This window comes from Spathaspora passalidarum (assembly GCF_000223485.1).
Source record: "Spathaspora passalidarum NRRL Y-27907 unplaced genomic scaffold SPAPAscaffold_6, whole genome shotgun sequence".
Classification (NCBI taxonomy): Eukaryota; Fungi; Ascomycota; class Pichiomycetes; order Serinales; family Debaryomycetaceae; genus Spathaspora; species Spathaspora passalidarum.
The window spans coordinates 707,135-721,880 of record NW_006767430.1 but is presented as its reverse complement, the minus strand read 5'-3'; the positions used below and the strand labels follow the sequence as shown (position 1 = coordinate 721,880).

General features: G+C 39.1%; 5 protein-coding genes across 5 annotated transcripts; 1 reads left to right on the top strand and 4 right to left on the bottom strand. All coding sequences in view use genetic code 12, as the record gives it.

Moving 5' to 3' along the window:
- Window positions 1-5: 5 nt before the first annotated feature.
- Window positions 6-2,201, bottom strand: RIM20 (Rim20p; the record flags this gene model as incomplete). The annotated part of the gene is made up of 1 exon (XM_007376937.1): window positions 6-2,201. The coding sequence occupies one exon, from the start codon at window positions 2,199-2,201 to the stop codon at window positions 6-8; it is 2,196 nt and encodes a 731-aa protein (XP_007376999.1).
- An 83-nt stretch (window positions 2,202-2,284) lies between these two features.
- Window positions 2,285-4,331, bottom strand: CEF1 (Cef1p; the record flags this gene model as incomplete). Its single annotated transcript, XM_007376936.1, has 1 exon — window positions 2,285-4,331. The coding sequence occupies one exon, from the start codon at window positions 4,231-4,233 to the stop codon at window positions 2,335-2,337; it is 1,899 nt and encodes a 632-aa protein (XP_007376998.1).
- Window positions 4,332-4,745: 414 nt separating this feature from the next.
- Window positions 4,746-7,532, top strand: SPAPADRAFT_56898 (uncharacterized protein; the record flags this gene model as incomplete). The annotated part of the gene is made up of 1 exon (XM_007376935.1): window positions 4,746-7,532. The coding sequence occupies one exon, from the start codon at window positions 4,746-4,748 to the stop codon at window positions 7,530-7,532; it is 2,787 nt and encodes a 928-aa protein (XP_007376997.1).
- On the bottom strand, window positions 5,350-11,442 carry SPAPADRAFT_156463 (uncharacterized protein; the record flags this gene model as incomplete). Its single annotated transcript, XM_007376934.1, has 2 exons — window positions 5,350-8,100; window positions 10,045-11,442. The coding sequence occupies 2 exons, from the start codon at window positions 11,253-11,255 to the stop codon at window positions 7,956-7,958; spliced, it is 1,356 nt and encodes a 451-aa protein (XP_007376996.1).
- Window positions 11,443-12,180: 738 nt separating this feature from the next.
- Window positions 12,181-13,774, bottom strand: SPAPADRAFT_62869 (uncharacterized protein; the record flags this gene model as incomplete). Its single annotated transcript, XM_007376933.1, has 1 exon — window positions 12,181-13,774. One exon carries the CDS (start codon window positions 13,761-13,763, stop codon window positions 13,269-13,271), a length of 495 nt encoding a protein of 164 aa, XP_007376995.1.
- Window positions 13,775-14,746: the final 972 nt, after the last annotated feature.

Here is a 14,746-nt window from a genome sequence, read left to right as displayed (position 1 = left end):
TGAGATTAGCTGAACTTTATTCCCGATTGAGGGTTCCAAACTGCCTTGGTTGTTTTCGGTGATATTACATCAGCTGGAGCCGTAACAGGAGTGTGGTTGTGCTGCTGCTGTTCATCACGAATCTCAATTCGCTTTCTATATAAATAATCTTCGCATTCTTTAAGCACGACATTGGATTTGGTAATAAAGTCAGTATAAAATTTACTTCCTTCATTCAAATTACCAACGATTTCCAAATACATCGAATATGCAGTCTCCAATGATTGCAACGCCTCTTGTCTCTTTGATTGTGAACTGCTCTGGTGCAAGTTTGCCTCTTGGTGAAACCTATTATTTAGAACGTCCAACTCCTGTTCTAATCGTATTTGCAACTCCTTCAGAGATTCAACAAATTTAACATCCTCAGCAAACATCTGAATGTGTTGTTCATAAACTGGCTCAAAAGCAAGCTCTTTTAAATTTTCACTTTCATACAAGTTATAATTTGTCTTGTACTCGTCAATTAATCTTGGAAGAATGTTGTTATCTCTTGACTTTATCTCGATAGCTTCCAAAAACTCCGTTCGTTTCTTACGAACATTATCAATTTCAAAAAGAATCTTTCGCAAGTCTGATATAACCGCTATCAAGTCTTCATCCAATTTTGTATAGCTTGTGTTTGGTATGAATGAAATCAACCCGTCATATCCCTTAGTGTATATTTCCAAGTATGGCTTGACACCAAGAAACTTATTTAAAACTACATCATCCCCGGTTTTGGCTTGGACAAGGTATTGTTTCATTTTATCAATCTTAGCAAGTAATTCCTGTGGTGGTTGAGTCTTGTTACCTAGAAGTTCGTCATCAAGAGTAATTCTCTTCTCACATTCTTGGACAATATGCATACAGTCTTGTCGCAATCCCCCAATTTTAGACAAGGAATCTTCAATTGAGCTAGTCCCACCCATATTAGCAAACTCTCGAGAATGGTGTATAATTGAATCAGGTATATTTTCCGATTGTTGGACTGAGTCAATAGATGCCGGTAATCCTCGATCGGAAATGTATTTGGCAAACATCGTGTTCAATGCTTGAATTGGATCATAAAATCGTTCTCGGATGAAATCATCTTGTCTTTCCCTAAATGCTTGGGCAACATGTATGATTATATATGGAAGGAGGTCTTTAAGAAATGGATTTTCAATGGTTATATTTTGAGGTTGCCCCGGATTTACCATGGAAACACCAATCAATGGAGGTAAATCTTGTTCTCCCGGAACAACCTTGAGATAGATCAAGTCATTATCCCGTTCTGCACTTTTCAATACAGATTTAATAGTATCGTACAAACCTTGAAAGTCATCTAGAACCAATTGGCTCACATACCGTTTGTACTTGGCCCCACTATCCAAGGATTTACTGGCTAATCTCAAGTAAGCAACTTGTTCGCCATAATTGAACGAATCCTGAGCAATATTTGCCTTTCGAAAATACGCAGCTGCTTGAAAATGAAACTTCTTAACAGCCAAGTGGTTTATCCATTCTAATTTTATATAATCAGAAGAATTACCTAAACTCAAAGCTTGAGAATAATACTCTGATGTTTGAAATGATAGTTTGGAAATCACAGAATCCTTCATGGTAGAATTTCCCAATGCCTTCTGCCAGATCGTTTCTTGTGCTTGGGCCAACATCATATACGTCAAACATCCCATTGTGTCCTTGTGGAATTCCGGTGGGATATTCTTGGTTGACTCAGCTAAAGCGGATATAGATTTGAAACAACCTGCAGCCAATTGAAAATACGAGCATGCATTTTTTAAACCTGTATCGGTATGTCTCAGTTCTTTTAATCCAAATTGAGAGTACACACTGCCCAATTGGAAGAGTATACTCATTTCTTCAATGACCAAAGATCTTGATTTGAACGGGCCATAGGCTAAACTGCCCAACCACCCAAATTCAATGCAATCATCCGAGAATTTCTGTTTGATGATTTGAAGATACGCAAGGAACTTCAACAATGCCTGTTCATCCTGCTTGGTAACTTGTTCATTCTTGATGTTAGAAATGGTGTTGCGTAAATTAGCAATCAACGACAAATCAGATTGGAATGTGGACAGAGGTTGGAAATAATCACGATTGATGACATCACCCAATTCCTGACCTAGATCAATCGGAAGTGATTGTCTTAGCGGGATATAAAGTAAATTGGTGTTCATAGTATGGTGCCCTGAGTTCTTCCCCCTCCTTTTGGTGGCGGCCGCCAAACTTCCCCAACCTTACCAAAAAAAAAAAAAAATGGTACCACCAGAAAAATATGTTTTGCGTCTATAAAAATTTACACACAGTTATTTAATTGCCCAACCTTTTCACTGTCAATTCACGAACTTGCTCTTGAATGTCACTAGTGGATTGGCTTAACCGGTCAACTAGCCCTTGAAGTCTGGACGATTCAGCTTTAAAGATTATTTCCTCTTCTGAAAGTCGATCTTTTACAAAGTCATATTGTTCATCAGCTGCAATCAATTCCTTGGATGTCGCGCCGATAGAAGCTAATAACTGGTCTCGCTTAGCTTCGTATTCCGACGAGTAAAGCTCATCTATTGCTTTACTAGAAGCTTCTTTAAGCTCGTGTAATTTAACGACGATTTTATCGGCCACTTCTTTTGACTGTGGAAGAGTGTATCTGGTAGCACCGACATTCTTTTCAGCCTGATTGATATTGGCTAATTCTTGGTCTATTTCAGCATTAACCCTATCAAAGGATTCTTGATCCAAATCTTCCACTAAAACAGCCTGATAACTTGAATCTTGATATTTTCTATAATCTGATTTTACCAACTTGATGTATTCTTCGGAAATTAACTTGTCCAAGTCAGTTCCCGTAGACTCCAAGGTTAAACTATTAGGATCAGGAACTTCAAGGCCACGCTGTATAACCTGAGATCTACGTAATTTCGACTTTTCGTCATCTAATCGTCGTAAAAGTTCTAAATTTCTTAATCTTTCCCCTTGATCTTGACCATCATCACCGATATCAGCTGAATCAAGATACAATGTATCTTCTTCACTATTGAAACTAGGTATTACTGTTCCATGACGTACTTTTGCCGGTGGTAATGATGAGAATGCATTTTTAAGTAGTTTAGCTATTGAAGCTTTTGTTTTCCGATCTTCTTTTGAAGGTTTGGTCGGTACCGTTGTCACCTTAGATGATATCTGCTCACTAAATAGTACTGAGGTTGTACCTTCTGAAAGCGATTTCAACTCTCGTGCCTTTTCTAGTATTATTGAATCCATATCTTCCACTTGGCTTCCTCCACCAGGCGCCGGCAAATTCAACTTTCGCCTTTTCAATGGTTCATCCAAAAGTTCAGCAGGAGCTTCTATGCCCAACTTATGCTTCTTACCTTCCGTTTTAGAAGTCGTTTTCCTGTCTTTATTTCCCTCCATTTCAATACCTTGTCTAGACACTTGAATACTAAACTTTGATTTTTCATATTCATTTGTTTGAACTTCTTCAGATATGTCATATGGCCCGTGTGGCACGGCATGTTCATGAGGAATATCAGCATTATAATCAAACTCCATTCTCTTCTTTTTATTCTTGGACTTTAAACTAACATTAAACCCGGCAGCCTTTAATTCTCGTCGTTTCTGCAATAATGCAATTCGTTTACTTTCTTCCAACATTCGCTCACGAGCTTTCCTCTTGGCTTTCTTACCTTGAGTGTTTGCCAATCTTGCCTTGGCTTCTGCCAACATTTCTCGTTCTTCATCGCCTAAATCTTCTTCATCAGGTCGGGCCGGTTTACTTTCTGGGTTTATATTCAAATCACCGGCCTGGCCAACGGCTGGAGCTGACTCTATACTTGGGCCTGTCAATTTGAATTGCTCTTCGTCATCATCATCATGCGTAATTCCGGCGGCTTCATCTATTAATTTTTGATACCTTTCTACACAATGTGTAGCACTTCTACCACCTATTATCGAAGCAATGGTTCTCCATTGATTAGGTAACAACTTAGCTAGAGTCAACAACTTCTCATCTTGTTCAATTGTCCATTCAGTTTTGTCTATATGAGGATTTAACCATTCGTCCCACCTCGCTTTGGCCTGTTTGGCTGATTTTTTAGGTAGTAATGAAGCTACTCGGGCCCATTGGGTTAGACCATACTTGGATACTGCAGCTTTAAGGATTTCATCTTCAATATTGGTCCATACACCACCTTTAACATACACCGGTGCCATTATACAGATTAGACCAAATAGAGTTAGATTTTTTTCCTTCCCCCTCCAGTATGAGATTTAGATATATTACCTGATCAGGAAATAACAACGAACAAAGTGGAGATTAAGTGGTGAGCAAACCATCGCTAGAAAGAAAAAAAATCAGGGGAAGAAATTAAAGTGAGACATTTACCGCCGAACGTCAACCGAAAAATTAAAAAAAAAAAAACAAAACCACCCACGGTTGGTTTTAGCTCGTACAATACAACCATAAGCTTTCCCACCTTACACCACTATTTAGGGAAAAGACGAGGGGAGCGACTTTGTTGTTATTCCAATTTCACAGTTTTCCCATTACAGGAAAAAGTATTGGCTACCATAAATTCCATTTTGCTAGTTATATATATTTAGGTCAGACAAAACACCTCGTGTCGACAGGCAACACTTTTATTTTCACCATTTTATATTCTTATACCTTTTACTGCTACTACTAACCACTATACACAACAACAACAACACCAACCACAATAGCTATGCAAAACCTATTTCAACATAAGCATCAGAGATTGATCTTACAGTGTTATCCCGCGGGGAAAGCAGTGGACAAGAAAGCAAACTCGTCGGAATTAAGTTATTTACTATACTATGCCTCGTCTAGGCGAGTAAAGTTGGAAAAGGTAATTACTTTTCTCAAGGAAAGAACCGACAAAGACGCCTATAGAAACAGAGCAGGTAACTTACAAGTGACATTACAAATAGTCAAAGGCTTAATTGAGAAGTGCTCGGGTAATTTGAACGTTTTTGCCCAACAGGTATGTGATATCTTACAAACAGTTTTGGACACGCAAGATGTCGCCCTATGCAAGAATGCAATAAAAACGTTTGCCGTCTTGTGCGAAAAACTGGACGGTCCTTTATTCACCGGTGATAAGACATTCGTACTTAAATTTACGCAATTGTCTCAGACATTCATTTCATTCGGAACAAAAAAGACTGGGCCGAATCAATATGAATGGCAGATGATATCACTTATGGCAATTAACCACGTCTCAAAATGTTTGGGCCATAGCTCGGCCGTCAGTGGAAAGTTAATCTCCATGTCAATACCAATGTTAACTCAGGCAATCAAAAGTAATAACTCTCAAACTGGGATTCTAACAAGATTAAAGTTGAATGTGAATGATGAATCGGTTGAAGATAGAAGGCTATCACGAGTTGTGCTGGCCAAAACTCAGCAAGATATTGCTCGACAAATCGATGAAGATTTCGCTAATGACGCGTTAACTTTGGATGATATCACCGAACAAGCATACACCTGTATGGCGGCATTTTTCAATACCACTTCAACAAGTCAAATTTGGGAAGTAACCAAAGCCGTGGTACAAAACAATATTGATAGTCGAGTTGATTTAGAATGGGGGATTACCTTTTTAGAATTATGTGTTTCATGGACTCCAGTTCAGCTAAGATTCATCAGTTTATCCAGTTTACTTTCAACATTGACTCGGTTAACCAATGATGCCAGTAAGAGTGCCAACTACAATATTCGATATCAATATGCTCGACACTTGCTTGGATTGTTGTCTTCTACAAGAGTCAATATGATTGGTCTTTCCGTAGCCGATATTATCCAACAATTACTTACTTTACAAACTGACTTGTTCTTAAAGATCAACAAATTCACCCGAGAACAATGTAACACATTAACTGGAATATATTCGGATTGTATGTGTAACTTGGCTACCCATATTTATTATCATGATCAAGTCCCTGATTCGATTCAGGAAATCTTATCCAAAGTTGATGGTGTTTTGGCTGATTCATTTACCAATGAAAATCAATTGACAACATATACCGGCGAACAAGTATTTGATTTAATCATTCAATTGCTTGATAATATCACTAAGATTTTCCAAATATTGAAATCAAGCTCGAGTACAATCAGTCGTAATCATGTTACGTTGGAACATTGGGATATCAGTTTGGGAATTTTGGCTCCTCATCAAGAATTTCCCGAGAAGCATACAATTTTAACTGACGACCATATCAATACCATTCAATTAAAATTCTTGGAAGTATTTGATGATTTCTTAAATAATGAATTGGCAGTACAACAAAAATTTGATTCTACACATGAACAATCTAGTCCCAGAGATTCAGTGGAAAGTCTTAACAACAGTAATGATGAAGGAAATGATTATTTGACACCAAATATCAACCAATACATCTTTGAGCAACAAAACTTCATAAGTCATTTCTTGATGTATGTGGATAAATTTTTGGACAATAATGTTATGGGTGATAACTTAAAAGTCATCACCACTTTGGTAAAGGTCGTCAAGAACATGGTTAACATCCTCGGATTAAATCTATTAAGTAACTTCATTCCATTTTTCCATCATTGGCAATTGAATACAAAGAATGCCCTTGAAGTTGCCCATATTCAGAAATTTAAAGATACATTTGCATACATTGTGTTTTATTATATCGTGGAAAGTTTGGATGGTCAGTACAGTATCCTTGAGGATTATTGCAGAACTTCCAAATTGTTCCAACAATTATTTGAAGGGATTGAATACAGAAAGAAACATAAACTTTGGATTTACGGAATCGGTAGTATTCCTACTGAATTTGATAATGCCAATGGTAACAAAAATGGAGTTTCCACTGATGATATCATCATTTTCAGAATCAAGAAAAGTGATATTGAAGCATTCGCATGCGAGAGCAACTTTTTGATTCAATGGCTATACCCATTAAAGCCCCTCATTACAGAAATTGACAAGGCTTTAATTGGAACAGGAGAATCCAGAAACAATGATCTTGAATTTGCAATGCCAATATCTCCTTCATTACAACCTGAATATGACCAATCGTCACCAAGAATTGCCTCTGTCTCGCCAACTAGTGCATCATTCAATTCCGAGAAGGGGTTGTATACCGGGTTAGGGCTTGGAACAGCTGGTGATATAACATCAATCCATAATGAGATTTACCAAAATAGCCAAAGATCTCATCAAAAACGTACAGACCATAATTCGTTCTTGGCCCCTGTCAATGGAAATGGATTCGGAGGACTGGCAGGTGGAGATTTTTCATCCCTTTATACATCCGACAGTAAAGGTTTTGTACGGGTGTCCGATTTAAGAGAGGTGATATCTTCAAACACCAGTTTAAGGAGACCAAGTTTCCAATTGAACGATCATGCTACTAAACATGCTAGTCCAGGATCAGTTTTAACTAGGAACATAATGACTACGCACGTGGATTCTATACTAGATGAATTGGACAGTGAAGATGATTCTGCAGTTGTTGTTTAGAGACAATTGATTTGAATTGATAGAGGTTAATTTTCAGACCATGCATTTGTTATAATTAACAGTATATATTTATGTAAATAAAATTTAACAACACAAGAAACTCTATCACGCTGTAATTTTTATCTCATTTGGTGACAGTAGATATGGATTATATCATTTGATTTATGTTTTGCCATGACACAAAGTTTATCAGTTGCTTGAACTTAGAATTATATAGTCAATGATTTCGTTACACCAATTACAATAGTTAATAGATAAAATGTCTAGAGAAATTATTTTCATCTAATGAATAAACAATAATAGCACTAACCATAAAGATAATAAACATCGTGAATTGGCATAATTATATAAATATTGACAAAGATTAATAAACCATAGGAATAAATATAACAAAGTATCGAAAGGCTTCCACTATGACAACTCCTAAGCAAGCAAGTTAGTCAAAGAATATAAAAATACTATCAATGTCGAGATCGTGGAAATCGAAGCGGCTGCCGTGGGAACAGAAATAGCTTGTGGAGGAGCAACCAGTGGCAGTTGGAACGCAATGCTGACAGTGTTTCCAGGACTTCCATCATTATCGCCAGATTGTCCGCCTGTATCGGGTCCATGACCTTGGCCTCCTTGACCTTGGCCCAGACCACCTTGACCTTGGCCATCAGTACCTCCTTGTCCTTGGCCATCGGTACCTCCTTGTCCTTGGCCCAGACCACCTTGACCTTGGCCCAGACCTCCTTGTCCTTGACCTTGACCTCCTTGTCCTTGTCCTTGACCTTGACCTTGGCCATCGGTACCTCCTTGTCCTTGACCATTAGTACCTCCTTGTCCTTGGCCACCTTGTCCTTGGCCACCTTGACCTTGGCCATCAGTACCTCCTTGTCCTTGACCTTGTCCTTGGCCACCTTGACCTTGGCCCAGACCACCTTGACCTTGACCACCTTGTCCTGGAACTTGACCTTGACCATCAGTACCTCCTTGTCCTTGACCTTGACCTTGGCCATCAGTACCTCCTTGTCCTTGACCTTGGCCACGTTGACCTTGGCCATCGGTACCTCCTTGACCTTGGCCACGTTGACCTTGGCCATCTGTGCCACCTTGACCTTGGCCTCCTTGACCTTGACCTTGGCCACCTTGACCTCCTTGTCCTTGACCCAGACCTCCTTGACCTTGGCCATCAGTACCTCCTTGACCATCAGTACCCCCTTGACCTTGACCTTGACCTTGGCCATCAGTACCTCCTTGACCTTGACCTTGACCTCCTTGTCCTGGAACTTGAACTTGGCCATCTGTGCCACCTTGACCTTGACCTTGGCCACCGGTACCTCCTTGACCTTGGCTATCAGTACCTCCTTGTCCTTGACCTTGACCTTGACCTTGACCATCAGTACCTCCTTGACCTTGACCATCAGTACCACCTTGACCTTGGCCACCTTGACCTTGAGGACCAGGAGGACCTTGAGGACCAGGAGGACCTTGAGGACCAGGAGGACCTTGAGGACCAGGAGGACCTTGAGGACCAGGAGGACCTTGAGGACCAGGAGGACCTTGAGGACCAGGAGGACCTTGAGGACCAGGAGGACCTTGAGGACCTGGAGGACCTTGAGGACCAGTAGCTCCACCAGGACCAGTAGGACTAGCAGGACCGGTAGCTCCACCAGGACCTGTAGGACCTTGAGGACCAGGAGGACCAGGAGGACCAGGAGGACCTTGAGGACCTGGAGGACCTTGAGGACCAGTAGCTCCACCAGGACCAGTAGGACTAGCAGGACCGGCAGGACCAGTAGGACCAGTAGGACCGGTTGGACCACCAGGACCAGTAGCTCCACCAGGACCAGTAGGACTAGCAGGACCGGTAGCTCCACCAGGACCTGTAGGACCTTGAGGACCGGTAGGACCGGTAGGGCCAGTGGGACCAGTAGGACCAGTAGGACCAGTGGGACCAGTGGGACCAGTTTCAGTTCCAGTAGGACCAGTGGGACCAGTGGGACCAGTTTCAGTTCCAGTAGGACCAGTGGGACCAGTGGGACCAGTTTCAGTTCCACCAGGACCAGTAGGACCAGTGGGACCAGTTTCAGTTCCAGCAGGACTAGTTTCAGTACCAGCAGGGCCAGTTTCAGTTCCAGTAGGACCGGTAGGACCAGTCTCAGTTCCAGCAGTTCCAGAAGGACCGGTAGGACCAGTTTCAGTTCCAGTAGGACCGGTAGGACCAGTTTCAGTTGCAGCAGGACCGGTAGGACCAGTTTCAGTTCCACCAGGACCGGTGGGACCAGTTTCAGTTCCAGCAGGACCAGTGGGACCAGTTTCAGTTCCAGTAGGACCGGTAGGACCAGTTTCAGTTGCAGCAGGACCGGTGGGACCAGTTTCAGTTCCAGCAGGACCAATGGGTCCAGTTTCAGTTCCAGCAGGGCCAGTTTCAGTTCCAGCAGGATGTTCTGATGTCAAAATATCAGTATCTGTACGGGTTAAAGGGTGGTATTCAATTACAGTAACAGTTACTTCATCCGTAGCAGACTCGGTTGGTAAGGTCGTGTATGAGGTAGTCGTCCCATCATAGGTGGAAGTGAGGGTGATAGTAGTAACTGGAATTGCCACAACAATTGTAATTGTTTCATCACTGGATTGATGAGGCAAGGTAGTGATACTAGTAGTCCGGCCTGAATAAGTTGAAGTAATAGCTACGACTTCTTTTCCTTCAGCATCAGCATTATCATTTCTATACGGAGTCCAAGTGAGCTCTGTTCCTTTATTAACCTCACTAGACAGATTAGCACAGGTAAATGTATTAATGTACTTGAGAGACAATTGAACATTTTTTTGAACTTTAACTAACATGTCAATAAATGGTCTATATCCCGCGGGAATGTTTTGATACTCAACAACAAAACTTGTTGAGGTGCACTCAGTTGTGTAGTCAAATGAGTTAGAAGCGCTACGAGGATGATACCAGGGATTGAAGGAGTTAGAAATTCTGGCATGGATTGAATTGCAATCAATTAGACCTGTACCCCGAAGAATCTCCATACCTATTTTTCCAGATTCGTATCCGTCTGGGCAGTTACCACCTAATAGATACGGTTGCATCTTATTCAATGTTGGAATAATACGATTAGAATATACCAAATCGTCAGGATCAGTATATGTATAACCACCTTCAAAAGTAGCTTGAGTGCTAAGTTCCTTATCACCTTCAGTAAAGATAATAGTATTGAGCCCATCAAAAAATTTAGTAGCGCATTTCAAGTCAGTGTTTATAGCAGAAGTTCCAGGATTAAAAGTAAAGGGGAATCTAAGAGTACCATAAGCCTCGGTTAATGGAGTTACTGTATCCAACAAAGTACATTTCAATTCCGAAAACGCAACAACAATATCACCTGGATGGAAAGTACAAATAGCGAAGATCTTATCATCAGTTCCGACCTCAATCATTGTCTCATGAGTGGTAAACTTGAATACACAAGGCATGTGTAAAGTAAAAGTATCACCAGGCTCCATGGTCGTCCCATTAATGGTCCAACTGAATGTACCAATCCAATTAGGTGTAGCTGGGGAAATAATAGGGTAATTCCCACCCTTCTCCCATACTAAAGAATCAAACGAAGTAAAAAAACCAGTATTATCTTTCGACGAAACGATTGTCAGAAAAAAAATCAACAATAGTAGTGACAAAATCATCTTTGGCTGGTTATTTGACCAGGTAGGTGCATCGAACAAGAAGAGATTCATCTCCTTTTATAGTACTTCAGAAACATGGGCCCATTAAAAGGTGGTTCCCATGTCCAAATGCAACAATTTGCTGCAAGTATTTTAGAAATATCCTAGGGCTTCTTTGCAACCAAATTAGATAAAAAGCTAGCAATAACATGGTTCAGGTTCTGCATAACCACCTACTTTTTCCAAGTGTACCATTACTGAAAAGTATTCCAAATTCCCCACAACTTAAGTCGCATGCATGTATATCTAAACTAACCATTATGAAATTAGAAAGTAACGCCATCTTCCTATTTTCTTCATTCTTCAAACTTAAACTTATTTTGACATACAAAATATCTATAAAAATGACCCAGGAGCAAACCGAGAGGTTCTCATTTTGTTTCGGAGTCCTTTTTATCAAAATCTTATTAAATTTCACTTACAACTGGGTTGGCCCTTTACTGGAAATGCATACAATTTAATTATTTTAAAATCATTACAGAGCCAATTGCATATTACATATAGGACAAACCAAACTCATTTGGGGATAGAAAAATTAGGTGTTTCTAACGAACGTGCCCGGTTTGAATTCTTGGTTAGGAAAAGCAAGGGGAACAAATACCGTTTGTTGGACCACTTCTGGAGTTGAGTTTCACAATTAGTTGCGTTTCAGTTAGTTTTATGAGCTTTGTTTCTGACAATTATCTATATGTTTTTCATTCTGGCTTAATAAATTAGCAGTTGGGATGAGCTGATTACACCAAAAGTATAACCAATTGGGATTTAACTTCAATAATTATTTTGAACGCGTTTTTTTTTCTTCGTGGTTTGTGTTGTCACCATGGCTGCCATTCTTTCATACACAAAAACTCTACAGTTATACAAGATGCCATAGAAACAGTTTGCTTAGTAAAAAAAAAAGAAAATTAATTACTTGATTTCTTTTATTTATGGTCTTTTTTGAATTATTTTAGTTTATTTCGCTATATCAATATTGCTTTGCTATGATAAACTAGCTAGGGACACAGGGATAGGAGAGGTACAAAGAAATATCGCAATTAAACAAATTCTGTTCCGTGCCCAAAAGAAGAATTATGAGTTTCATTTTCTGTTCAAGAGTTTGTCGAACAGTGGTACGATTTTCCATTTTTCAACACCTTTTGGGTTATGAGTTCGTACGATTAAATATGTCATAGTATGACATGTGTCAACGTATAGACTTCAAACTTTGTTAATCCGTAAAGTGTTCAAATATATGTTAAAAGTCCGCAATATGCAAATACTGATAGGTCAAGAAAAGTCCAGGCAGGTTCTTCAACCATTTGCAGCAATGCGATATTACCTATTGGTAGTAACTTAGTTTACGTTGAATAAACGAGAGGGATATAGCACATATTTTTAGCAGATAATTTAGTGGAACCAGGGGACCCAACCTATAAATGAAGTAATCGGTGCTCTTAATATGAATGGCTTCAATTATGAAACGTCCAAAAACAGATAGGTTTGAAGCCGCAAGGCCAAAGCAGTTTCGTAACCAAAAGTGTCCTTTTATAGTTAGTATTGGTGGAATTTTCAAAGGTATGGACATAATCATATGAAATTTCAACTAAAGCCACTTCAGAAAAAACCACATGTATTAATTGGCCAAAAGCAACCAAAGCTGACAACGATGCTAAGTCATGAGAATACAGTTCAACCAAACTTTGAATGCACGCTTTGTAGATTCTTCTTACAGGCATAATGTTTGTAAGTATGGAGTGCTTACAGGTCATTCCTAGAACTGGTTATACTTGGTTTCAAATCAAATCCTGATATTGTGCATTTGTTATAATCAACAGTATATACTACTATACAATGTAAAACGGAAACCAATTGCTCATAATAAATATGAAATACAAAATCCCACCATATATTTGAATTGAAAAAAAAACCAAAAAAAAAACCTCAAAAAATGTACATCCTAAAGTTATAATACTTTAAACAAACATGTGTTTGCTCTTTTCCTGTTTTATCTTACAATTGACACGAATACATAAGGAATTTTGCCTATTCTTCGTCGTCATCGTCATCTTCTAAAGCAGCAAATGCATTGAATGCTTTAACAGGCTTATCAGCAATAATTTCTCTGTGGTCAACTGGCTTGGAAGAACCCAAGTTCTTATTGTTAGGTCTTGCTTTAATTGTTTCTCTAAATTTGTTTCTTTCTTCAACACCTTCTTCAGCACCAAAAGATTTCTTTGGCTTGGATAAAGTTTCCCATCCATCTTGGTCAACTTCACTCTTTTTTCTCAAGTTTGGCTTGCTACCACCGGTTCTGGAAGCCCTTCTTCTGTTCATGTGGTGGTATGATCTTTCATGACCATGCTCATCGATATAAGTATCACCATTACTCCACTTCAAGGCTTTATGTTTTTCATATTCGGCAGCTGCATGTTCCTTAACTTGGTCAATCATTTGATTAAAAGCTTCTAAGATTTGAGGCAGAGGGACATAAGCCTCCTCTCTTGCTTCCAATAATTGTTCTTCAGTGTATTTGACCATGGTGTTGTTACTACTTCTTCCAAATAGCTCTCGCTTGAGTCTTCTTCTCACTAGTATGATTTTTTTTGTCTCCTCGCTCGAGAAGAAAATGTAAAATTTTTTTTTCTTCGCCAAATGTTTTGAACTGCGCACACGACTACGTTTTATCAAGCATCAAATATTACTTAACCAGCTCAAGGGTAGTAACTTGGTGTGTGTGTGTGTGTGTTAGTCAATCTATAAGATCAGTAAAAAAATACCCAAATGGCGATAGAATAGCTGATGAAAGTTTGATATATATGTCATACTATAGCTATTATAAATTGTACCGTTGCTTTCTAAAAAGTGATAAATATTTATTTGGGGCAATTTGATCATCTGTTTCTTGTTGAGGAGCTGAAGCAAATCTTCTTGTCTGATCATTTTGGACAACCTGAAAATATTCCTTGGGGGTCTTATGGATATTGTATTGTTCAAATTGCACCCCTTTTCTTTCTTTATCAGAACTTTCGAACATTGAACCAGATAAGAATGAGTTGAGGGAAGCCAGATTCTCTATACTGTAGTGGTGTTGTAAAATGGACTTATGGGAGCTGAAAAATAACACAAAGTAAATTAGAAGTACTATCAATTCAAAAATCAAAATGGTAAGCACATAATATCCCAGTCTAAATTTGGTTCTCCCAACTATCATTAAGATGATAAATCCAATATTACAGGTATTGAAAAGGAACAAGACAATTAGATTCAAGTAATGGTATATCGTTCTCTTTTTACAAAAGATGAGGGAATATAATAAGAAGGTGAATATCGAACAGACGAAAGATGAAAAAACCCCTATCCAAGTTATGAACATGCTTGAAGTCACCCGATAAACAAAGTACGTATTTGAAGGCACATCCTCATATAAGGAATTTAATACAGCAGTTAAGAAAACTTTTAACATCCTAATTCTGCCCTTATAATTCCATACATCATAACCAAGTTGAGGAAATTCTTTAATA